The sequence below is a fragment of the Vigna umbellata genome, chromosome 1 (assembly GCF_029865625.1).
Source record: "Vigna umbellata cultivar VRB3 chromosome 1, Vumbellata_1.0, whole genome shotgun sequence".
Lineage (NCBI taxonomy): Eukaryota > Viridiplantae > Streptophyta > Magnoliopsida > Fabales > Fabaceae > Vigna > Vigna umbellata.
This window is the reverse complement of record NC_142165.1, coordinates 88,712,499-88,739,530: the sequence shown is the minus strand read 5'-3', so window position 1 is coordinate 88,739,530 and position 27,032 is coordinate 88,712,499. Positions and strand designations below refer to the sequence as shown.

The 27,032-nt window shown below is 36.3% G+C and overlaps 3 protein-coding genes across 3 annotated transcripts; 1 reads left to right on the top strand and 2 right to left on the bottom strand.

Moving 5' to 3' along the window:
- The first annotated feature begins 2,669 nt into the window (after positions 1-2,669).
- On the top strand, positions 2,670-6,743 carry LOC148206719 (uncharacterized). The gene has a single exon (XM_088104637.1). It carries the CDS (start codon positions 3,556-3,558, stop codon positions 6,355-6,357), a length of 2,802 nt encoding a protein of 933 aa, XP_087960763.1. The 5' UTR covers positions 2,670-3,555; the 3' UTR covers positions 6,358-6,743.
- Positions 6,744-8,215: 1,472 nt separating this feature from the next.
- LOC124831797 (uncharacterized) lies at positions 8,216-14,096 on the bottom strand. Its single transcript, XM_088104636.1, has 10 exons — positions 13,539-14,096; positions 12,683-12,905; positions 12,306-12,447; positions 12,030-12,230; positions 11,693-11,824; positions 11,462-11,590; positions 10,539-10,951; positions 10,199-10,415; positions 9,917-10,107; positions 8,216-8,691 (listed from the first exon to the last, which is right to left on the bottom strand). The coding sequence occupies exons 1-10, from the start codon at positions 14,032-14,034 to the stop codon at positions 8,514-8,516; spliced, it is 2,322 nt and encodes a 773-aa protein (XP_087960762.1). The 5' UTR covers positions 14,035-14,096; the 3' UTR covers positions 8,216-8,513.
- Positions 14,097-19,943: 5,847 nt separating this feature from the next.
- LOC148206718 (extra-large guanine nucleotide-binding protein 1-like) lies at positions 19,944-25,250 on the bottom strand. Its single transcript, XM_088104635.1, has 8 exons — positions 23,530-25,250; positions 23,293-23,430; positions 23,034-23,138; positions 22,768-22,959; positions 22,251-22,428; positions 21,618-21,859; positions 20,895-21,058; positions 19,944-20,766 (listed from the first exon to the last, which is right to left on the bottom strand). Exons 1-8 carry the CDS (start codon positions 24,628-24,630, stop codon positions 20,175-20,177), a joined length of 2,712 nt encoding a protein of 903 aa, XP_087960761.1. The 5' UTR covers positions 24,631-25,250; the 3' UTR covers positions 19,944-20,174.
- Positions 25,251-27,032: the final 1,782 nt, after the last annotated feature.

The window sequence follows — 27,032 nt, the reverse complement described above, 5'->3', positions numbered from 1 at the left end:
TTTAAATAAGCAAATTAATAACATTAATAGATAAAATTATTACTGATGAATATAATTAATAATATTTTTTCATTCATTCTTTTTTTCTTCTTTTACTTTATTTATTTATTTTCCATATACTAAACAAAGTAATAATAATATCAACCTATAATGACATTCCTTTACTTAGGGTGTGCGTGTGTATATATATATATAATTTTTTTTCAAGATTACTTTTAAGTATATCTTTATCTATAATCATAACCGTTTTATTTAATTTTTATTTTTTCCATATATCAAAAGAAGCAACAAAATGAAAATTTAAAAGGATTAATTGATTCGAAGGTCCTATTTGTGCAGTTTTGCGTCAATTAGGTCCTTGTATTTTGAAATAACTCAATTTGGTTCCTATTCATGAAAAAATGAAGCAATACAGTCCATGTCTTTAAATTTTGTGGACGGCGTCAAAATTGTTGCCTGGTGCTAGCTGAGGTGACATTTCATTTGAAAAGTACGTGGCACGTGTCATCCCCTTCCCCACTCAAAATTAGGGTTTGCCAGATTGAAGAAAAGAACTTGCGCCGTTAGAATGTCTCTGCGCGAGAGAAGGAATTCCACTGATAAGGTAGTCACTCACGGTGCTTGGCTGGTTCTAGGTTTGGTTGCGCGATTGGGGTTTCTTCTTCATGGCGACGCAATTCCTGGAGGGTGGTTGTTGGGTCTCTCTGTTGTTTGGTTGTCTTCTTAGGTTTTCCTCTCTTTGTAGGTGCGAGGCAGAAGCTCGTGGTGGTGGCCTTTTGCGGATGGCGATTCAGAGTTCGATGGGTTTCTTCGAATTGGGTCTCTGTGTGTGAATGGTTGTTGGTCCTCTGGTTTTTCTGAGTGCAAGTGGTGAGGATGGCGGCACGAAGCGTCAATGGAAGATGGTCATGGCTGTGGTGGTTTTGCTGGAGAAGATGAAGGTGCGAGATGGTGGTTCTGAGACGGCGGCTTGGGCGTTTATGATGCGTTGGAGATGACAGCTGCCAGCAAGGATGGCGGTGATTGGGCTGCCATGGTTGCTGGATGAAGAAGCTTGGTTTCAAATGCCACCTCACTTAGCCACCTGACAACAATTTTGACTTCGTCCACAGGAATTGGATTGCTTAAATTTTTCATGAATAGAGACCAAATTGAGTTATTTTAAAATACAGGAAACTAATTGACACAAAATTGCACAAATAAGAACATCCGAATCAATTAAACCTATATTTTAAGATTGAAATGTTAGACATTTCAATTACAATATCTAATAGCAATTAAAATTATTATTTTCTAATTTTCAAAAATACGAAAAGGCATGCATTACAATAAGAATAGGACTACTGATTATAATAATGTGTTAACATGTCGTAACGTGATGAACAAAGTATGGCAGACGTGTCTTTGAAATTTTGTAATTTTAGTTTTGATTGATCCTCCGCTTGCAAGCGTTGACCAAACTGTGATTTTAAACCAATATTTTTTGACAGAGATTGTTTCTGAACTCGATAGTGAAAACTAAAATACAGATCAACTTCATCATATTCTTTTATAGATTTTGGGTTCCATTTCCGATTTCTCGATACTTTGTCTCTTCCAGAAAATTAAATATATAAATAAAGAAAGAAAGAAATCGATGTTGTTGATCTGGCTCAATAAACAACATCCTCAAGCACAAGACACTGACACAAAAAGTCTACTATTTTTAAATTGAACAAAACTCAATGAATGTTGTTCCTTCCAAAAAAATACATCATTAGAGGCTAAGTTGCTTCATAGGTTCATTTGTGTTGAATGTTTGATCTAGAATGTTGAATCTAACAATAAGCTCTACCATGCTCCATGATCTGGATCAAATCAAAGATTCGTTTTCAAATTTTCTCTCTTTTAGCTTTAGGCCTTCAGGAATAGATTCTTTCTAATTTCAATACTACTAAATTGAATTTGAAACTTAAAGCAACACCTTTGGCTTTGAGCCAAAAACAAAAGCAAAGAAAAAAAATTAAATTTGCAAATGTTATAAAAGTATCTAAATTAAAAAATATCAATGAAACATCTGATATGGAATATTACTATATTATACATCAACCTTACATGAGGTAACATTAAATAACTTCACCTAACATTTTGCAAGTAACAAGGGTTTGGGGGGAAATTCATTACTGCTTTTCCGCTGAGATATATAAGAAAACACGGAAACTAACTTTAAAAAAAAAATAGAAATAAAGTTGGTGAATTTATAGTGTTATGAATGATGACTTTATTGATTTTTACAATGTTATATAAAAAATAATTTTTAATCAGTTATTAGCATAGAAAATTCATATAAATCCTTTTTTTCTATGTATACATGGAGGAGATGATGATCTAATTTAGAATGGTAGTAATTATTTAAGAAAAGAAATGTGAAGTATAATGAATAATGGAAGGAGGTGGTGGGTGTGATCCCATTGAGGGGTTGGAAGCTTTGAACTTTGTGGTTTGCCCAGTTGGACAGATAACAGCTTTTACAAGCCAGCTGATTATTTGACTTTTAACCATGACTTCAGCCTGTGGGTCCCACCACAACATAGACAAAAAGGAACCTCATTTCTTTCTTAAATAATTTATGCAAAATGGAAAAATCATTTTAATATCACTAACAAGTTTGGTTTTTGCGAGAGTCAATGTCCCTTCTCCCTGGATTCCTAGCAACTATTGTTTTTCTGGAGTTGAAACATTGTAGAGAGAGAGAGAGAAAAAAAAAAAAGGGGAGAATGGGAGTTGCTCTAAATTGAATCGAAATCACTCTTTTTCTTTTCTCTACTTTATCTTTTCTTTTCTTTTTGGTTTTCAATTTAAGAAAATACTAGTACAGTGGAGAGATATCAAACGGGTTTGTTTTGGTTTTACTTTGTAAGTAAAAGAGAATTTGATGTGGGGTGCTGTGCTTTAATTATGCTTCAGTGAACTGAAGAGAGAGAGAGAGGGAGAATAGATAGACAACCTTCCTTCACCTTTGATGGCTATTCAGGTGTTTTGTGGAGTGTGTCTTGTTACTGATTGAGTTTCAGGGATTCTATTACATGTAGTTTGATTAAACCCATTTCTCTTATTATTATTTTGTTTTCTATTTTTGGGGTCATGTTGCTGTGAGCTGCCTTGCAAATTTTGGGATCTGGGTTCTAGGGTTTCAGCTTTTGACTTTCTCTCTCTTTTGCTTTCTTTTCGTTCGTTAGCGTTCTCTCTCCTTCTCTGAGGAACTGGGTGTTGAATTCTATTCTGGGTTGTGGACAAAATAGAATTTTTCTTTTTCTAGTTGATTTTCTAGTGAAATGTTTAGCTGAGTTGTTTATTTATCTTTCAAAAACAAAAATCTCATGTTTCAGAGATTAGATTGTTGGGGAGGTGTGGTCTTTAAAGATTCCAGATTCCTTATCTTTTGTTGGGGAAGCTGTTGAAGCTGAATTTGTTGTAGATTGATGTGATGGGCTAAAGTAAACCCTGTTGTTCTGTGTTGTTTGAAGTGTGGGAAAGAATCTGAGATTGGTTTGTGTGAGAAGAGGAGAAAGGAGCATGCATCTGTCACTATGGAAGCCCATTTCTCACTGTGCTGCACTGATCATGGACAAGAAGAGCAGGAGGAAAGATGAATCCAATGTAGACATAAAGAGAAACCCATCAATGCTTCGGAAGCTGCAGGAGAACAAGCTCAGGGAGGCCCTTGAGGAAGCTTCTGAAGATGGCTCACTCTCCAAATCTCAAGACATAGACCAGCCGGACTCTGCTGCCAACCAAGATGATGGCCTTGGGAGATCCCGATCGCTTGCCAGGCTGCACGCCCAGCGCGAGTTCCTTAGAGCCACCGCCCTTGCGGCGGAGCGCATCTTCGAGTCTGAGGAGGAAATTCCCAGCCTACAGGAAGCATTTTCCAAGTTCCTCACCATGTACCCCAAGTACCAGTCCTCTGAGAAGGTTGATCAGTTGAGGTCTGACGAGTACTCACATTTGTCTCCCAAGGTATGCCTTGATTACTGTGGTTTTGGACTCTTCTCTTTTGTTCAGACAATTCATTACTGGGAGTCTTCTACGTTTAGCTTGTCTGAGATTACTGCAAATTTGAGTAACCATGCACTTTATGGTGGTGCCGAGAGAGGAACTGTGGAGCATGATATAAAGACTAGGATCATGGACTATTTGAATATACCTGAGAATGAGTATGGCCTTGTTTTTACTGTGAGCAGAGGATCAGCTTTTAAACTGCTTGCTGAATCATACCCTTTTCATACAAACAAAAAGTTGTTGACCATGTTCGACCATGAGAGCCAGTCCGTTGCTTGGATGGCTCAGAGTGCTAGGGAGAAAGGTGCTAAAGTGTACAGTGCTTGGTTTAAATGGCCAACCCTCAAACTCTGTTCCACTGATTTGAGAAAACAGATTTCCAACAAGAAGAAGAGGAAGAAGGATTCGGCTACCGGTCTTTTTGTGTTCCCAGTCCAGTCTAGAGTGACTGGGGCTAAGTATTCGTACCAGTGGATGGCCTTGGCCCAGCAGAACAACTGGCATGTCTTACTGGATGCCGGTTCATTGGGCCCCAAGGACATGGATTCGCTTGGCTTGTCCCTCTTTCGGCCAGATTTCATAATCACTTCATTTTACAGGGTTTTTGGATATGATCCCACAGGTTTTGGCTGTCTTCTGATCAAGAAATCGGTGATGCAAAGCCTTCAAAATCAGTCTGGTTGTACTGGGTCTGGAATGGTGAAGATTACTCCGGAGTTTCCAATGTATTTGAGTGATTCTGTAGATGGCTTGGATAAATTTGTTGGAATTGAAGACGATGAAATCAGTGGGTTGGGGGACAAGACTACTGAAACTCGTCAGGGAACACAGCTGCCTGCCTTTTCTGGTGCATTCACATCTGCTCAGGTCAGAGATGTGTTCGAGACTGAAATGGATCAAGACAGCTCTGAAAGAGATGGAACCAGCACCATATTTGAGGAGACGGAGAGCATATCTGTTGGAGACGTGATAAAGAGTCCTGTGTTCAGTGAGGACGAGTCATCGGACAATTCATTTTGGATTGATTTGGGTCAGAGTCCATTGGGGTCTGATGGTGCAGGTCAATCGAATAAACACAAGATAGCTTCCCCACTACCACCTTTCTGGTTCAATGGGAGGAGGAACCAGAAGCAGCCTTCACCAAAAACAGCATCCAAGATGTATGGCAGCCCGATGTACGATGACAGAGAAGTAAACCTAGGTGCTCATGAGGACCGCCGTGTGCTGTCATTTGATGCGGCTGTCCTGATGTCACAGGAACTTGACCGAGTCAAAGAGGTGCCTGAAGAAGAGCAGGTGGAGGAAGTTGATCATTATTCAAGAAATGGTAATGGTACTGATCATCTGCATGTGGATGAGATCCTGGAAGAACCTGGAACCAGTGGAGCGGTCAATAATGGATCTTGGCTGAATAATTCAACTTCTCTTGCTCGGCATCAAAGCTTGGAGAATGGGTCTACTTCGGAAATATGTGCTGATGTCAAAGAGAGTGCCATAAGAAGGGAAACAGAAGGTGAATTCAGGCTGTTGGGTAGGAGAGAAGGGAATCGTTATGGCGGGGGTAGGTTTTTTGGTTTGGAAGAGAATGAAGCGACCAGCAGGGGAAGAAGAGTGTCATTTAGCATGGAAGATAATCGTAAAGAGTACCTTAGCCAGACCTTAGAACCGGGAGACGTATCTGCAACTAGCTTTGATGATGAAGAGGCGACCAGTGATGGAGAATACGGTGATGGACAGGACTGGGGCAGGAGGGAACCAGAGATAACGTGTCGTCATATTGACCATGTCAACATGCTTGGTCTCAATAAAACTACACTTAGACTTCGGTTTTTGATAAATTGGCTTGTTACCTCGTTACTGCAACTGAAGTTGCCTGCTTCTGATGGCGGTGAAAAAGCAAGTCTTGTCCACATATACGGTCCGAAAATAAAATATGAAAGAGGTGCAGCTGTGGCTTTCAATGTGAGGGACAGAAGTAGGGGGCTAATTAATCCAGAGATTGTTCAAAAGCTTGCTGAAAAAGAAGGAATTTCTCTTGGTCTTGGTTTTCTGAGTCATATACAGATTCTTGATAGCTCAAGACAGCATCGTGGAGCTCCTAATCTAGAAGACACAACTCTTTGTAGACCAATGGAGAATGGTCGGCGTGATGGAAAAGGTAGCTTTGTTAGGCTTGAAGTTGTGACGGCTTCACTGGGCTTTCTGACGAATTTTGAGGATGTATATAAATTGTGGGCTTTTGTGGCTAAGTTTCTCAACCCAACATTTATCAGAGAAGGCGGTCTTCCTACTGTTGAAGAAGGTTCTGAGACATGAGATGGCAAAGTTGGTCGCAACTTTAATCAATTTTGGAGACTGAACATGAAAGATTATTTGTGAGATCCTACAATGACGCAAACTTATTTTCTGCATCAAAGCAAGATAGGGCAAGCGGGGTGGATTTGTTAATTCATGTTTCTTGTTGCTTACATTTTGATTATTTTTCCCTTTAGTTTTTTGAGCTGCATGTAGAGTTGGCTTTAGAGATCTATTACATATTGGGAAGCCATGGTGTACTTTGAAGCAATATTGTATGAGTAGAACTTCTACTGATATATACTTAGCTTCCATTGCATACAAAAGGATTTCCAACTTCTGTAAAAATGTAGCGTTCATTGTCATGCTATACTTTATCATAGTAACCTTTGTCCTCTCTTTTCTGACATTTTTTGGTCCTAAATGTTGGTGTAACTTTGGGCATTTAACTCGTGGAAATGGAATCAGTCAAAGTGGAACGAATGTGGCGATGAATATGCCTTGGAACATTGTTTTTCACTTTTCTTTTTACTCCCTCAGTTATTTTGTATACAAGTCAATCCTAAAATCTACTTTTAATGTTTTTCTACTAATTGACAGTGGTGAAGACTGACGATAAGGATTATTGTTAAGGAGAGTTGAAAGAACAAGAATCGACAAGTTGATCAATACTTGCTATTTCTGAAACTGGGTTTTACTTTCTTTAACTAAATATATATGAATCCTTTTTAGCTTAACTTGCTGTACCTGTGTTGTAATCCTGCAAACGTTATCTAGTGTTTTCGTGTACAATCCCCACAGATCGCAAACAGTGGAGCTTGTCAAATTACGCTGTATTGGAAGTAAAACTCGATCTGTGTGATGGTATGGTTAGGAAATGCAAGTTTCTTATGCTTGGTTGATTCTGTGCTCTCTACCCTTGAAAGTTTGAATACCTCTTTACTGATGTGGTTTAATAAGATAAGTAGATGATTACATTATTTTTAAGTATATAATTATTAACAATAAATTAATAAATGATTAATTGACTCAGCACCTTTTTATTCTATTGATGCGATCCTCTGTTTGAACCCTCGTTAAGTTATATATATATATATATATATATATATATATATATATATATATATATATATATATATATATATATATATATATATATATATATATATATATATATATATATCTATCTTTGGGTTGGCTTTTTTTCTATATATCTTTTTATTGGGGTGTGAATCATAGCTGAGCCTCACCCACTAAGTTTTGTTTCAGAAGAATAGAGGTTTTATGATGATTTTCCATCCAGCGGTCGACAAATCAGTGAGCCCTCAATTAGTTCTTTTCTTTTCTTTATCAATCATTGATGTACTGAATGCCAACCTGTGATCTGTGTTGATGTAAAGAAAAATCATATGATGCGTGTTAAAAGTTGATGAAGGAAAAATAGTTTTCTAAATGAATAAGAAAAGAGAAAAGACCGCGCACAAATGATTTTTTTTTTTAAATATTAAATCGCAACTTCGAAAGGTTTAAGGGTATTTTTAATGAGTAATTTATTCCATTGTTTTTCAAGCTCAGCTTTGGAGTCAGGAGTGTGCCACTTGCCAATGTGAGTTATCGAAATGACGAGTTCTGACGTCAAAATAAATTGATCTGCCACATTTGGGATAGCCTCGGGATAATTTATGGGATATTTTGACTACGCAAATTCAAGTTGGGCTGTAATATTTTATTAGATCTGACAAAACTTAATTGATTAATTTGATGTTCATTGATGCGATCTTACTCTTGTCGAACGTGGGAAAAGATCATGGTGCAATACGATTACACAATCTTTTATATGAATAATTCCGTGAGCTTAAGACATGCGTGCACGCGTGTATATCACCATGAACACCAAAATTGCACTATGCTCTTTGTTAACCGATGACGCAAAGTAACATTTACATGTAATGCACTTCAAATTACATGATAAACCAGTAATGTTCCAGTGTCAATTTGTTCAGTACATTTGGAGCAGATCCGAAGTAGGATTGAAGGCTATAAGCCAGAATATTGGATGGCAAGTATTTCCAAGCAGAACTCCTGACTAGATCTTGGTTCAAAGTGTAATTTCAACTCCATATAAGGTTGCAAATGGGGAGTGTATTTCAGAGATTGGGCAAATGATAGCTGGATATCTAAGATTCCATCATCTTGATGAGAAATGTACCCTCCAATGCCGATTCCTTGGACTGCAAATAACGGTTTTCTTCTACTAAATCTGTGGTCAAATTCAACAATATTGGCCGCTTTGGGTCGTATATTGAAAGGTCACGAACTCGTGCAACCCATTTTGCTGCTTCCCATACCCCAAACCTGAGCCATGAAATAAAAGCCATGGTTCATTAGCACGGCATAACCTGTCTGAATATAGGTTCATAAGCAGCATCAAAGAATATTCACATAAAAGACCTATAGTGTGGATTTTCTCGCTTAAACGAACTGAATCCGATAAGAAAATGTAAAAAATTACATTAACTTAAGCGATACTTTTTACATAAGGGTTGACTTTATGAAATCCAACACTAACATCTCTATATCATATTTGTTACATCTTTTCGGTGGTTCAAAAACCACTTCAATTTAGAGTTTAATTTTTTGGTTACTATCTTTTATTTTTGAAGTAAAATAGAAGTACATTTGCACCCTTATATTCATAAACAAATATCTATAACACCACACTGATCCCTTGGGATTCTGTACTTGGATTTAAAAGTTCATTTTACTATTTGTAGACTTTGTATACTTGCCCAAATTCTTAACCGTGACAGTCCCTGCAAAGTAATAAACAGCTTAGAGTACATTTAGATGGCCGATAACACGGGTGAATAAATTGTGATTTTCACTTATTCCCCATGTACTTAATCCTATGTCTATCTTACTAATCAGATCAGACCCAAATTCAATGATGAAGATATTTTTTCACTAGAAATGCAAAAAGAAAAAAGCTTCTCTACATATTTTGGGGGTGAAAGCAATTCATAGACAACTTACGCAAACATTACGCTAGACATTCTCATTTTGTATGACGCCATAGAGAAAAACCAAGCTTACAGAAAACAAGTCCACATACTAGCAATCAGAAAACACAATGTTGTCCACTGCAAATTCACTAGGCCATTGCCAATAAATCCGGTATTCAGAAAAAGAAAGGAAGCTCACACATACAAAATGAATATCAATCTCTAAAGTATAAACTAATGTAGCTTTTATTCAAGGCAGAAGGGAAAATAAGATGAGGTTTGGATATTAGCATAGAGCAAATACTCAAGTATTATATCATACGATGTAGTTATAATTTAGTATACAACTTACTATAAATAACATAAAAACAGTTTATAAGAATATAAATGTAAATCCTAACAAAGTTTCTAACATGGATACACATCCAACACCATTTCAGCAGCTACTTTGAACTGTATATATTTTGGTTCACTTTAAACATAAGCTCTTTCATTCTTTACAAAAATAGTACTCAATCAACACCATAGAAAACTTGGATCCGATGTTAGGAAGTTATGTAAAGATATAAACAACGTACCTTGTATTAAAAGATGGTGTTACTAATATAGCTGGATAAAGGACATCCTTTCGAATATTATCATATGGAGAATATTCTCGAATTGCAAGAAAATCATCGTGATCCCCAGGGTAGCCAAACTCTTCATAATCAACAGCTGTAAGAGGCAAGGTGGGATACAGAAGAGTGTTGGTAGCATCTAAAAAGGGAACCTACAGAAGAAACCATACAAAAAGGTAATTTAGTATTAAGGTGGAGCCTAAGTAAGCCAAAACCTGAAAGCAGGCAAACATTGTTAAACACCTTCAAGACTGCGGCACGAAATAAATCAGGAGAACGATTAATGGCAGAAGCAACCAAAAGTCCTCCAGCACTATATCCCCAACCAGCCAATTTGTTTTCATGGACAATATCATTTTCGATGAGAAATTTGGCACAAGAGATGTAATCATTGATTGAGTTATGTTTCTTTGTGCGTCTCCCATCATTATGCCATTTCCTACCATAACCACCTCCACCTCTGAAACATGGCAACAAAGCTATCATATAAAGGACAAGACATTGGAGAAAATACAATTTCCAATAAAGAATATCCCTGTGAATATGAATTGAGTACATGGTCACTAAATAATGTGAATCCTACCTAACATCAGCATATGCAACAACCCAACCTCGATCTAGGAGGCTTTTTACTTCACTGCGCCACCGTTTATCGAGTAATTCACCATAAGCTCCATGCCCATGTAATATCCCTGGTTTTTTAGCTTGTGTCTTATTGTTACGCGAAAAAACAATAGTCAAAGGAATAAAAAGTCCATCAAATGAAGGGACCTCATATTGTTCACAGGCATAAAACTCAGAAAGGTCATTCCACAAGTGGTCATCTTCAAAGCTAGCATTCACAGGATTGGAGTGTTTGGAATTTGAGGACTCCATACTAATACTTGCAGAATTTTTACCATACAGTATTCTTGTCCGGTCATGTAGCATGTTTTGTTGTTGAATGATGTTCCACCTACCCGTAGCCAGGTCATAATCAACCACAGCATCTGGCATCTGCGAGAAACTTGCAATGAACATATTGGGATTTGATGATCAGGTTTTTCTTCTAGGTTGAAATACAAATGTACTTTGTAAATTGTAATATGTGTTGAACTCTTAGCCTAGTAGTAATATATACACAGGGATGTTATCCTATAAGATTGAACAAGTGACCTCCTAAGACCACATACATAGATAAAGAAAGATACAGATATGTAAAAAGCAGTACTGAGTATATTACAAATTGGTATATAAGCCAGAAAGACCTAACAAGGAGGTAACAGGAAGAAAAACCTTGAAACGACAAAAATCAATTTACCAGGCTTACTTGTAAATATACATCATGAAGTTTTTTTTGGAAGCTCAAACTTTTAAAACTTCTCAAAATTTCCTTGGATTCATATTTAACAGGCCCAGTGAATGGTCATTCAAAATGGATATGATACGAAGGTAGACATATGTTAACAGAATTGTGAAGAGAAACCATCTTCAGAAATTAACATTAAAAAAAAATCATTCACATACCACAGGTGATGATATTATGAAGCGTGTGACAGAAGAGAAAAAGTCATAGTTTGGTCCAGGCGAAATTTGGCAAACATGTTTTGGAAGTGACAAGTACTGTAGGTCCAGCTTCCTCAGTTTAAGTGACCCCTATCACAAAAATAAGATGGTTTACGTAATTGAATGCGAATATAAACCAAAATTACATCAAGAGTTTATCTGTACTAGATATAGTAAATTCTCTTCCATTACCTTCCCAAAGGGCAATGGTAGTCCAACTGAACAAAGTTGAACTTTTTTACCTTCCCTTACAATGAGTGCTAAGTACTTATCACTAAAATCAACATCCTCAATAATCAAATCTGGGTCATCCACTAATACCTCCTGCAGTTCATGAGACCCCGAACATAACATGTAAGGCAAAGCAGATTGTCACATGCAAGTTAACTAAGAAAACATGAAAACGAGCGATATTAAGAAAATATCTCACTGTATCAAAAACAAACCTGTTTTCCTTATGATATAAAAGAGGAACAAAATCGAAACAAGCTAACTACAGAGAAAAAGAAAATGTGATGCTCCAAACTACCTCCCATTTTCTTGTACTTGAAGAATCATCCACCAAACTACGAAGAAGATAATGATAATCAACTGATTGCCCCCCTTTGGGAGCATCTGTAAATAAATAAAGGTAACCTTGGTGATGTTCAATTGTGCAATGTGCTATAGCATCACATTCCCAAACTAGTTTCAGGCCAGACAACGGGTCAGCTGCATTTATTAGAAAGACCTAGGAAATGGTTAGAATTATTATCCAATACAAAAGGATTTTAAGTTTTCAGAGTTCCTAGCAAAGATCTTTTACCTTTGATGATGTGGGAGAGAATGTATTCACAGTCACGTATTGGAAGTCTTTTGTGTGCCTAATATTAATATGAACACTTTCATCTGACTCTTCCAAAAGCAAAATATCTTCATCAGTGGATCCAATCAGACTGTAGTAGATACTGCAACAACAAGCCGAGAGATGAAATGAAGGAAGATCACAAAAACTTCAACGTTTGCAATGATAAGGTAAAGTAAGGGATTCTTTTAAAGACGCAACTTAAAAGCAATTGCTAATAAATGTTTACACATTAAAGATTAACACAGGTTACTGAGATAAAACTTCAATTGTGATATAAATTTTATCCTTCTTTTAACTCTGCCAAGCCATCAAAGGATTGATAACAATTCACCCACCGGTAAGGCCTCATTTTCTGATCTGTCACAACATAAAGCAATGCATGTCCGTCTTTAGCCCACGCCAAGTTCGAAACTCTTTCTGCCTGAGGCTTACTGCACAATGAACCTGAATTCAAATTTCTCACGGATAATTTGAAGTAGTCGTTTTCTTTATCATACATAGTGTATGCAAGAAACTGATGATTAGGTGAAACTTCAGAGAGTTCCTCATAAGCATAACCTACAAAAGTCAGGTCAAACAAAATGTCAGCACTCCATAACACTAAAAACTAATATCAAAGGTAAGATGTGATTCATTTGACATTCCAAAGGCAAGTTTGCCAGACAACAATGAGTAAACACTAATTGTTCTCGTGTTCCATAATGAGTAAACACATCTGGGTAGTTACATAATGTTCTCGTGTTCGATACGACCAACAACAATGAGTAAACACTATTGTAATCCTTAAACTTGTGATACACTATCACGATAGTCACTACAATTAGAAAAATGTAAATAAATCCTAAAAATTGAATTTTTTAATGACATTAGTCCTATCATTGTGACATAAAAGATAGTAAGTTATAAAATTCGGGGACTACAATTAAAAGAAGATATACATTTCAGTTATTGAAATAAAGAGAATTTCAATTTCATGGATCAAATTGAAATTTCCAATCCCAGCTATGACACCTCACTAATTGAAGGGCTAGTGTAACAACAATTGTTAGGATATAGAGATACATTCTGACACCATCGTAAAATGTGGGTTTTAACTTAAAAAAGGTGAGAATTGTTCACCCTTGTACACCATTTTAGCGATATGACTGGTTCAATCAACTTAAGATCTGGAACAGTGACAGCATAATTTACCTCCAAACCTCTCGGCTTCCAGATTATAATCAACGAGCTTCTGCTCAATGGCTTTACCCGTAGTGAAATCGAACCCTGCGGGAGGATACTTATGCGAAATGAAATCATCGTTCAAGCTAGCCAATCTTCGGCAGAGGATGGGATAGGGTTTGGCCTCTTCGACGCGGCGGTAGTAGAGCCAGGGGCCCCAGCGAAGGGGAGGGGTGGAGAGGTCAAAGGGCATGCGAGAGGCCATTTCGAAGTGGAGCTTATTGAGGAGTTTCTCTGAGTCAGACATGACGGCCTCACTGTACTTCTCCTCTTGCTCCATGTACACGTCCATGTGACGCATCGCCACTTTGTCGCTCACCTTAGACATCCAGCTGTAAGGGTCTTCCCACGTTATGCCATTGAAACTGAACTTCTGCGGCTTCTTTGGGGCCTTGGGTGGACTCGGTGGCGGCGCCGCTTTGTAGTGGCGCCGAGCCACGTATGCCAGACGGAGCAGAGGGCGCATAGGTGGACTTGGGATTAGGATTTACCGCATCACATAACATAAACCCCTGCTTTGTTTTTCTAAGCGGCACCATTTTTCCCTTTCCCTTTATCCCAAACAATAATATAAAATTTAGATTAAACAGATATAATTTAATTACTCCTGAATTTTGCAATGCCCATTACGCATAAAAATTCTTTAGTGTAAAATTCCTAAATCAATCTCTTCTAATCATTTTGATTTTTGTCATGGTTCATGTGTGATTCTTTTTTCGTGTGATCTTCCTTATTTATATTTATGTTATTTTCAATATAATATTTATATAAAAATTAAATTTGGTTTTAATTTGAAAAAGAATAAAATTAAAACAAAATTAAATAAAATTAACGAAAATTAAAATTAAATTAAAAAATTAACAAAATTATGGTTAAATTGAATATAAAAAAATGACATATAAGACTAACATCTAACACTAACGATGCTGATTTGATATATAACATTAACATTGTCACTTAACATAATGCTAACTTGACAAATGAGCAACTTTTTTTAAAATAAAAAATATTTAAAAGAAATTTAAAAAATTAGGAACTAACAAATGACACAAATTGTTTACATTTTCATTAATGATTTAAGTGTGGTTAACAAAAAGATTAAATTGAAGAAAATTAAGACGTTATTAAACAAAAAAATAAAACCAAATTTAACAAAGTAAACGAAAATATATACCAAAGTTTTATTTAAACTTAAAGTAAAAAGCATCTTATACTCCTCAATTTTTTATAATTCATTCCATCACACGAATAATCAAAACTTCTGGAACTAAACCTTTGTTCATGATCTCAACCTGAAAAATTACTTTAAAATCATGCAAAAGATCTTTATAAATATATTATTGAGGTTTGTAGTGACCAAAAACAAAATAAAAACCAATATTTTAAAACTCTTTAAGGTCATATCCATGTTTTTTTTACCTTTTTGATGAGGACATGGATAAATGATTGAATCAAATGAATAAAAATAGGTCAACGTAAGGAGGTTGGATGGAGTGCAATGGTAAAGTAATATAGAAGAAGACACATAGATTAAGATAAGTAAGATGAAATAGAGGAATCGAAAGAAGATACTACTAAATCATCAAAAAATGCATGATTGAAAAAAAAAAACCATCAAGAAAAGTGCAATCAAGTCAAAGTTGAAGTTAGATCGAGATAAACAAAAGTTTCATAATTAATTAAGAGTAATTCTTTCTGCACCTCCAAGTTTCCCATAATACCTTCTGCATTAAATGAAACTCAAAAAATTGTGTGCACATGTTGCACCCCACCACCCCTTTGCTCATTCATTCTACTTTTTCTTCTTTGCTTAACGTGTTGGTTTGTTGTTTGGAGAGTTGTAGTCCCTCGTGTTAGTGATCTCAGTATGTTGGTGTCGGCGTTTGATGTTAGAATAGTGGAACACCCTTAATCAGCAATCAAACTGTGGTTAAGGAGTGTCGGCGTTCGACTTCGAAGTACGACTAAAAGAGAGCTTTTTTTATTATGAGGGAGGCACACAGAGTGTAGGTTTTGGAGAGTGTAGGGTTTGCTTTTAATTTTTGAAAAAGAATGTCAGTAGTCCATTCTTTTGTTTTTTCAAATTTCTGAATAGGCATGCAAACAATCAGAAGGACAATATAGAAAAATTAGAGGTACAAATTGTTTCATTTTTGTAACCTTTCTTCTATTTTATTTGTATGGCAAAAAAAAGAGAGAAATAATAAAAAGATAAATTCAAATGTAAAATGGTGATGACAAATTATGAATACAATTTTAAATATTATAAGAAAATTATGATCCAGAAGAAATAACAAATTTGGTGATTGTAACAATTTGAATCATCGCCACTTCATTGGTTTCTCTTATTTTACTCTTAATAATTTATTGCTACCATGCAAAACCTTTATCTCCATCCTCTTTTTCATTTACTCCAAATTTATTCTTTTTAAACTTTGGTCCACCGTTCCATCTATAAACACAAATAATATAAAAAATATAATTGTTAGAAAGAAATACATTATTTTTTTATTGAAATATATATTAAGAAAGAAATTAATGATTTGAATATATTTGTCACACCGTAACATCCCAAAAATACAATGTAAAACTCAGTCTTTTAAAAGAGATTCAGTACAAATACGGCCGAACAATATAATGGAAAGTCAAAACTGTGCATAAGCTATAACTAGGCTGAACGATTTACAAAAGAGTTATATCGAACGGTCGTACTAAAGAAAAGGAAAAGATGATCGAACGATCATCGTACAATTAAACTAAACTAAAATACTGACCGAACGGTTCTATTGTTCGGTCTTAACTTCTACTTCGACTAAATTTTCTTCTTCCAACGCTTCTTCTAGCAGCTCGTCTCCTTCTGCTCACATCCACATGGATGATCATTGCAACAGAAAGACAACCGAACGTACAAAATAGACAAGACAGAAAACATAGGGTAAGCTTATGTAATTTAATTCATGTATCAACATATATTTCACACAATCAACCAAACAAGATAAATCATTAACTCTTTCATGCAAAGCTTAATACTAGACTCTGACTGTCCGGACTGTATGAATTCTGTGTAGCTACGACGTTCGTGCACCCGGGTGATGTAGTAACTGGGATACCCTCAACAGCTGTCACCCGAGGTTAGTCCTATCTGTCCAAATTAACCATAAGGACTAGGACCTCCTGTCGTTCCCACATATGACTTACCCTTCTCTACGTGAGAACGAGTAATCACGGAACATCAGGATGAACCGCCAGCTTAGCATGCCCACATTCATACTTTACCAAATTCCAATATCCATTCATGCGATATTCCTCCCTGGAATACTCGTTCATAATCATACTCATTTCATCTACATCATATTCCATCATCTTTCATTTTCAAACTTCAATTTTAACGAAGATCCCTTAGGATACCAAATACCGATCGTAAAACTCCAACTCCTAACGAGACCGAACACTTGGACTGAGACCGAGAGGTTTCCAGTTCCAGAACAAATCAAAACCGAGAGAGAGTTATTATAGGGTTGGGAAGAGACCAATTAGAATAATATTTCTCAAGATTAAAAGAATCGAACATTATTTACAATGTGAATCAATTTAATGAACTGACTCATGAGCGTTTAGACTTAACACCTTAAAGCCTAGGCCAAGTACTAAGATTCTAGACCTAAACCAATGGAGACGAACACTGCAAGACATTCAAAGGATAGTACTTAAAAGAATCATATGAAGAAATTGAACGCTATAAATACTTAGCTTATTTATGAGTTTATCATCAAGAAAACTGAATGTTAGTCGAAGACCGAGCACGGTAGAGTGTGGATTCTGTGGAGTTTGGACGAACGTTTTTATTATCAATATAGATTACGGAAAGTAGAATGAACGCTTGGTGTAAGACCTAGCACTTACTTATTACAAGTACTTGGTGTAAGACCGAGCACTACTTGGTACGAGCGCTTGGTGTAAGACCGAGCACTACTTAATACGAGCACTTTGTGTAAGACCAAACACTACTTAATTCATAAAAGAAAGATTTGATAAATATACGATATCAATTAAATAATGTTCAAGAACGAACGGACATACTAATACATATAGATATACTAAAATTTATATCATAATGCCAAGGAACGAATATCCTTGGTTGAACGCCTATACACAAATTTTACTAGACGAAGACGCTCGATCCTCAACAGGAATTCCTTCCAAATAAAAGATTCCAGTTCTAAACGAGTTCCTGAGAAAAATCGAACAGTCAAAGACCATTCAGTAACGAACATACATTATCATAGGGAATTTCATACTTAGAATTATTTATCTCAATTCATTTCTCAACATCTATCTTCATAATTTCATACATCCATATCATAGTAAATTTTCATACAATCAAAACATAGCAACAATCATATTTCATATTAATTCAGCAACTCAACGAATGTACATGCAATAAAACAAACATACAAATTAAATTATATAAGCTTCCCTTACCTCTAAGCGTGACCAAACGTTCACAGAGACAAAATACGGTTTCACCAATACAAGTCCTTCTACCCTCAACGCTCAACAAATTTCCAAACTAAACCAAGTAAAAACCAAAACACTATCAGAACTTCTCATGTTTAGGAGAGTGATCAGCACATGAAACCAGAACTTGGTTTGCATGTCCAAGAAAACGCACGACTAAGTGAAGAGAAGAACTTACCAGTTCAGAACCCAAAACCGATCGGCTCAAACGGAAGCCCTTGACACCGGAGGAGTAGAAACGGTGCCTGAATGGTGATCGGAGGAAGCAAAGGTGAGAATTTCTTAAAGAGAAGTAAGAGCTTTTTAGAGAGAAGGAGGAGAGAATGGAATTTTCAGAAATCTGGGGAAGAAGGATGGATGCAGAGAGTGGCGTGAAATTTCGAAACTTAGAGTTTTTCTTCCAACATCAAAATCGAACGACCACTTAGCTGTTCACATCTGCCTTCCAGCATATGAGTGTTGAATTCCCTTCTTGACACGAGAAATCCACTAAAACGAACCTTGAATGGAGTTTTAATGGTTCTCACATTAATTCATAACATAAGTACATTCTTTATCAAATTGGTATAGTGAATTCATTAATACTAAAACAGTCTAAGATTAAAAAACGATAGCTTTCTAGTCCATTGTACAAGAATTCACATACTAATGATTTGGTTTATTTATCAATACTTTGAATTGCATTGAATTAAAATTATCGAAAAGCACCTATAAACAATTTTTTTCCTTCATATTTAAAAAATGTAAATTTCTCCCAAACTTGTTTACACAAATTATATTATCTTTATCATAGGTGTAGGTACAACATTGTTTTTCTTTTCAAACGAATAAGTATATGGAAAATGTTTTTTAATAATTTTTTTTGACAATTTTTTACAATTAATTATATGGTAGCTCCTCCCTTTTAAATATACAAACAAATAAAATAGTGATAATTAATCTATTATAGTTATTATTAAAAAGTTGTTAATATATGTTTTAAGTATATTTACATACCATTTTGCGTTTGTGCATCTACATTTGCAGGAAGCTGAAAACAACATGAAAATAATAATGACTCAGAATTTGGGAATCTATCAATGTGGTCAATGTTGAATTGGACAACACCCTTGTGAGGGTTTTCTCTAGGTGGAATAAAAACCAAGTTGATTCAAAACATGTTCCGCGAGAATCTCCTTGAAACTACAGAAGAAAAAAATTTGACGATGTATTGGCAGTAGTAGAAAAGGAAAATCCATCCATGTCTTGAGGGTAGAGGAAAAGTTCTGGTGATGGAAAGGGACGCACTGAAGGCAAAATATGTCGAATGATTGGAGTCCAAGATCCTGACCAAATGTCGGCAGAGGAAGCAACAAATATTCATGTTAAATCTTCATATCACCTGACAACCAGTTTTAGGATATTCATTCATAGTGTTCGGTTTCTTTTGGTTGTCTTTTGTGAACTGGCCAATTTTAAGATGTTTCTAGTGCTCTAAAAAAAATCTTACTAGCGTACATATATCCATGAATAAAATGACTCGAGGTTCATAATTTTCTCTCGGTTCTATAGATCTATCATGTTTTTTCTTTCAAAATAACATTTTGATAGTTAAAAGAGGGCTATAAATATAAATAATTAAATTTCTTTTAAATAGTTAGCCAAAAAATACACATAATTTTCTTTTTATATTTGACACAGGGTTAGATAGTACATAATTGATGATAGTAGGTATTATTTTTATATTATATATTATTGGAGGAAGGTATCAATTAAATACGCACTTTTAGGAGAAATGAGAAAAAAAGAATTTGGTAAATAATGTGATTAAAAAATGTGTATAAAAGATGTGAATAAAAATCAGTATCGAACCGTAAATAGGAGCATCAATACTTGCTTTACCATATTAAAAAAATGAATTTGAACATTACACATTCGTCCGTGTAGCACATGCTAAGATACAACATACCCAAACAGCGTGAAGCATACGACAGCAGTGCATAGTGGAAGGAATGTGTTTACAGCTCCTAGTTAGCAATATATGTACATGGAACAGGATCAAAGTCATAGATGATATGACTTAACCAACACTGTTGTCTGAACTAGCAGTTAATGAGAGAATGAACTCGCCTCAATGCTGTACATTGAGTTATCACTTAAGCTAAAGTTTGGTCTCTCTTCGTTCCACTTCAAAATCTCCTTTGCATATTTAAGTGCTGCATCAACACTATCAGGTTCCAGCCCCTTCACCAAGGAGACATACATGTTTCGACCCGTAAGAGATGAATAGAGCCTCTTAAACTTAACCGCTATGTAATAGGAAGCAAGCAGAGAAAGGGAGGGGCTATTGTTAATACTGCTGCTGTTGATGCCAGAGCGATGTCGACTAATTACTGGACGAAAATCAGATAACCACTCACACTTGCTAAGTGGGATTCGTTCAATTTTCTCCTCAAACTCATCCAATTTGTTTAGTATCAACAGGAAGTCCATTTGTTCGAAAGTAGGATGAGTAACTATGGCTTCGAAAAGCTTCCTGCTCAATATCATCTTGTTTGTGCAACAACCATTTCCATCAACAGAAAATTGATCGTAGTCACTCAGGGAAACACAGAAAACCACCAATCCAACGTCCTCAAACATTTCTAGCCACTTGCAATTTTCTGCTAGCCCTCTTGCATGTATTGTTATTAGTTGATACCTGTAATGAAGGAGAGCAAAGAATGGTACAGATCAGCAACATTTTATAGCTGCTTTAGCAATTGAATCAAACAGGGCTACCCAAAAAAAATTCCCACAGTAATCATTGGTGCAAACGTTTTCACCCACCTAACTAAAGAATCATGTAGATCAGCAGTGTCGACAATATCCTCAGCAGCTAATTGAGGAAATGAAAACTCTACAGAAGCCATCCCATTGGATGAAGTAACTCCTTCAGCATAGAGAATATCTAAATCCGAGGGTTCATAATCAGTCCTCAATACCTCAATAGCCTAAACAAAGAATTTAAATATTAGTTCCTCCAAGCCACTGGCACTAAAACGTTTTTCAAGAGTAAAAGAAAAAGTATCGACGAAACATAAAGAAAATAAGGGCGCAAATTTTGTATAACTATTACTGAAGCACTCTAGTGTTAATGGATGGATATAAAGCAGGTTGAGTTTGATTAGTTAGCAGATAAATTAGCTCACATTAACCAGAAGCCTAAAAATTGAACTTAACTCTAGCCAAACAAACAAGCCAGGAAACCAAAAACTATATGCTAACCTCATTTGTATCAAATACATTGAAGTCATCATTCACATTCATACATTATAAATTTAATCAAGATTTATTCCAGCCTAATTGAGGGTCCCATTATTTTTTATAACCACAAAATTTACCACATATTCCTTTATACAGAGTGCTCTTAACATTTTTTGTTATAAGCAAAAGTAGAAAGCAAATACGTGTCCATGGTCATTCAATTCAATTGCACTTAAGTGAACAATAGTACATGCATTAATTAAACTTTCGATGAAAATAAACACAAAACAACAGAAGGATCCATACCCTCTCTAAGAAATAACTGGCAACACTGGGTAGCAATTCTATTTCATTTCTTCTTTCATAGGTGGCCTTAATGGCTGCATCATTCCATAACTCCTCAATCAGTGGAGCATACTCACGAGTAGCGGCTGGAAAGATAGCATCAAGCTTGCCCGCAACCATAGTTTTCAGAAGCCAATCAGAAAATGCTTTCAATCTTGTGCCAATGGAATACATTGTCTTCTCGCAAAGTTTTGGACCGGTTCCTGAACCGTAATGATATCAACCAATCTTTAGTACAAATGGACAACCTAAATGTGAAATTTAATTGTCTCTTGTACAGGAATAAGCAAGCATTATTATTTGTCACTACCAGTTGGACATCAACATTCTTTTTTTTCTCTTGGTAGGAAACGTAGCAATATATTTAATGTCTCCTATACAATTATTTCATATTCAAAGCAATTAAATGAGTTACGTGAAGGGGCTAAAAAATATTAAGTGTGAAACGTAAGGGTACCATAAAAACATATACGCTTAATGAATAACACTGGGACTGTGGATGACTTTATGCATCAGATTGTGGTAGGGAAGAAAGCTTACTGAAGAAAAATTCTATAGATTCCCCTACAAAGAAGGAGAAACTAGAACTGATACCTGTAGTGTCAAGCGCAAAAGATTGATTTTTCTTTAAATTCGCCAGGCTTTCTTCTTCAAAACGCTCACGACCCTCAAGGAGTATGCCAAGATAGGCGTAGACATTGGTCTGAATGGTCAACTTTATACTTTCACGTTCATCTTCTGAGAAGGGAGTGTTTTTGTAAAGAATCTTGGCCTGACACATTTAGAATTCTATAAATACATTGATTTCTTGGCTTTCAGCAACAATAAGCATGCATCCATGTAAACAAAAAGGAAGACAAAAAATGCAAGTAACTATTGAAAGTAATATCATCGAATTTGTTTACGTAGCAGCACATTGATAACGATTAAATAGAAGTTAGAAACACCTGAACAGTTTGAAATAATAATGCTTCAAGTGCCTGTGCATAAGCACATAGCATCAACCACCGCTCACACAAACTTTCTCCAAGTTAGTTTTATTTCAAATTGAATTCAGAGATGAAGATTTTGATGAACATATGCCGCACGCAATCATAAAATAAAAAATTACCTGCTTGAAAATAGTGCTTGTTCCCGACCCAGTGTAACCAAGTAAGAGGAGCTTATGAACTATTCCATGGTCAAAGTGATCAGGAACTGGTCTGGTAACCAGATTGGAGGATAGAAACCCACATGAATTTGAACATTTAGAATTAGAAGGAACAGGTAGCGACAGCAGAGCACATACAAGCTTCGTTCCAGCCTAAAAAGTGAAATAAAAGAGTTTAATGAAGTAAATTGAACATTGGCTTAAATAAGCAAAAAATAAAACGTTACCTTTCCCCAAATGCACCCTTTTGTATTTTTCTGTCCTTCTTCTAGGTATGAACCATCCTCGTTGACCCAAAAATGTGGGTTACCAGCACACTGAACTCCTGCCAACTGCTCAACCAAAACAAAATCCTCTCAACAACTTTTATTTTTTAACAAAACACGATACAATTAATTAAAAAAAACAAAAAAAAAATTAAAATCAATATAAATCATAGAGCCATTCAAAATTTTCTATTATTTTTAAATATATTGAAATTCAAACCTGCAACATTCGAAGCTCAACTTTTGTTATTTCCCTTCCATTAATGAAAACCTGCGTGTTTCCATTGCTAGCATCCGGTTTGATGGGACCCCCAACATTCAGATGCGGACTAATAATTCTACAAGGCTTTTGTCCTTCCTGAAAAATTCACACACAAACAGACAAACAAACAACCAATCAGAACAGTAAAACCAAAGAATTCAACACAACTAATACCCCCGAAAAACACACACGTACCTTCCCCCAAAAACCGGACACCTTATCATACCAATAGTTCCCGGGCTTCAAATTCTTCGGAGGGTCAGCACAACTCTGCAACGTGACAAGTTCCTCAAAAGAAAGAGCGTTCCCATTCACACAAATATACTCAGGTGGAAGCTGGTTCACTTCACAAAACCTCTCCGCCTTCATAATTTGTCTAATCTCCAAATGATTAAGTAATCTCTTCAAAATCCGCGAACACTTCCCCAAACTACCCCTCTTAGATTCATCAATAGGAAACCCAATGCAACCAACACATTTGCGACCTTCCGGCATAGAACCCATCGCTCTCAACACACAATTCCCACAATACTTAGCATCACAAACGAGACACACTTCCTTCTCCGTTAACCTATTCCCTTTCAAGCAACGATAGCACGAACCTTTCCTCCCCTTCCTCGCACTCTCTCTCTTAACCCTCTCTCTCGCTTCGTATTCATCCTCCTCGATACTAACCACAGGTCCTCGTTTACGGTCACTATCAGGTTCGGGATCGTTACTTTTCGAAGGAGAGATGTGAGACGATGGATAATCGGAACTCAACGTGGAAGCGTAATCTTGCTGGCTCGAATCGTTAAAATCCAAGCTCTCCTTCTCGCAATTCGAATGCCTCAACAACAACGCGCTCGAGTTTCTTACTGTTCCTAAATTGTCCGAAAACGAGTTTTCGCTACTCAACTCGCACGCGTCATTGGCTTCCGCGGCCGCGTCTCCGAAAGCGATCACGGACGTCGGAGACACAGTGGTTCTGCCAGAGCCTCCACCGTTACTCCGGTCGAAGGCGATCACCGACGTGGGAGACACAGTGGGCTCAGAGTTCAATGTTTTCAGCTCCTTCGAGAATTGAAGCTCCGGCGCCGAGAGCGGTTGCACCACCGGCAACGAAAGCTCGTCAGAGAAAGAAACCTGCGATACCGCGACTGCCGTCGCCACCGGAATCTTGTCAACGGTGATCGGCACTGCCCGGGGAAGATCGTACGCCGGGTCTGGTCCGCTGTACGCAACGGCGAAGGAGTACTCCTCTTCCTCGTCGGAGAGGACATCGGCGATCACCGTCATTGTCCTGACCGGCGACATGGTTGCCCTAATTTGGAGGAGGAGGCAACATTGACGAATGAAACTAAGAAAAGGTGAATGAAAGTATGAAAGTATGAAAGTATGAGTTGAATGAAGTTGGCACCAAAAGAACAGAAATTGAAGTTTCAAAATAAAGGCAGGAAATGAATATTATTTTATTTGTACTTGGAAAGAATAAAGACAGTTAAGACTTTAAAACGTAAGAGACGAATAGAAACAGTGAAGGAAGGAAAAGGAAACCTAATTTTAAGTGGGAACAAGAAAAGAAAAGCAAGAGAGGGTGATATGTTTTTCCGAGAATGCAGCAACTAAAAGTGTGGATTCTGATTTTACGTGGGATTGGTGTGATATGTTCAAATTTAAAAGTATCAATCGGAAGCAGTTTGCAGCTGTGAAGGGTGTAAAGGAAAAAACGAAAAAGAGGTGTGAGTGGAATCTTTAGTTTGGTTTTTAAATTTAGTTTTTAGTTTTTTGTGCAGGTGGGGTCGGAGATGGCGTCCTTTTGCAGAGTGCAATTAGTATCGGAGTTTTTGGCTTGTGGTTGCAATGGACAGGGATAGCAGAAGCTGGGAGGGACCATGGCCAGAGGAGAAGGAAAGATAGCGACGCAAGAGCATAATGGCTTAAATCGATCGGTTACTCACCACGGGCTCCGCGTGAAGCCTTTTAAGTCCCAAACATCCAATTACTACTTTTACTCACACATCAAAAACATTCACTCCAATTAATACTACACTACAGTAAGAAAGAGTTACCAGAACCTTGCATGAACTAGTGTATGGATCTATTCCAAGGATCACATCTCATCAACTTCATAAACCCATTCGATGAATGCCTCTTCAAAAGCCGAATCCAACAACTTGTTTCTTTCCAATTTGTCAACTACCAGATGGAAAAGCAGCATCATAAAATCTTCTATGATACTTCCTTTTGGTGAAGCAAAACTTAGTGGGTGAGGCCCAACAATGATTGTTACCCGTATGAAAAACATACAATTTCAAATAAAAGAAATTGAACCACAAAAAGTAATATTACTAAACTAAAGTATAAGTGACAGGAATGAACTACACCTCAATTACAGATAAAATTGATTTACAACACATATAAGTAGATACACAGAACCTTATATTATAACAATTGAGTTTATTGCATGATCACAATACACAAGAATTTGACATTCTCCTCTAATTTGTAGCTATTGGTGGATGCTAATGGGAGCCCTGATGCTGTTTAAGGAAAGTAAATTTGCGCAGGTTCCAATTATTTTATTTCGAAACAAGTATTTTAAATGCCAAAATATTTTGAAGACTAATCTATCTTTACTCAATCTTCCAGTATGATCCAACTTTTTATCTTCCAAAAATGTGTTTATGTCATTTCAAAAGTCACATATATATTGGAAAAATAAGTAAAAGAGGCATAATTTTTTTGGACATTCTGTATGTATTGGAAGTATACCCAAGCATGTTGGATGACGGTAGGTATAGGACATGCGCTAGAGTGTTCACTGCGACATTTTTCTGGAAGAAGGCAAGAAAAAAGGTCTTATCCCACAATAATGAATAGTCCATCAGAAGCGCCAAATCTATATGTATTAGTCTGGGATGCTCAAAAGGAAGGAATTGCATGTGAGGGTGATAGTGAAAACATACAAAGTAATTCTATTTTCCTCCTCTCAAACTTTTTCCCTTATTTACACTCTTTTCTGTATAGCAAAGTATATAATTTCATATGTTGTTTTATATGCAGGTTTTGTCCCAATTTTTGTCATAGCATTATGGGAGAAAATAGGTGTATTTTTTTAATAGAAGAATTATTAAACGCCTGACAAATCAAGAAAAATCACACTCCAACCACACTTTTAAGAATTATTTTCACTTGAAATCTCTAGTGCAGTAATGATATCATATAAAGGCATTGCAAATTCTTAAGTAAGTTGAAAAGCTCTCAATAAAATCACGTCACCACCCTTATAGAGATACCAGCACAAGTAGCATGCCCTAGGTTATCAAAAGAATTACATATTTATTGAATATGTCATTTGATCAAGTGTACAGTGGAGTAGAAATGGAAGCAGATGTTTGAATCTCTCCTGATTTATGAATTTACATATGATCCGCATGTAGTAAGTAATAATCGTGAACTTAATCTCACGAAGTGTAGGGCTTCCAGGGAAATAAGGTTAAGGATATTATCAGGAGAAATCGAAACAAAACTAGGAAAAAATTTAATACATCTAAGACCAAAACCTAGAAGTAAGAACACTCAAAATAAATGATGCTCATTACAAAGATTACACATGAAACTAGGGGTGTCAAAACTCCTAGCCACAAAAGAACTACCTACTATCAAAGGCTTAGCAGCTGAAGAAACATTTCTATCGAAACGACTCCAAGGAATTG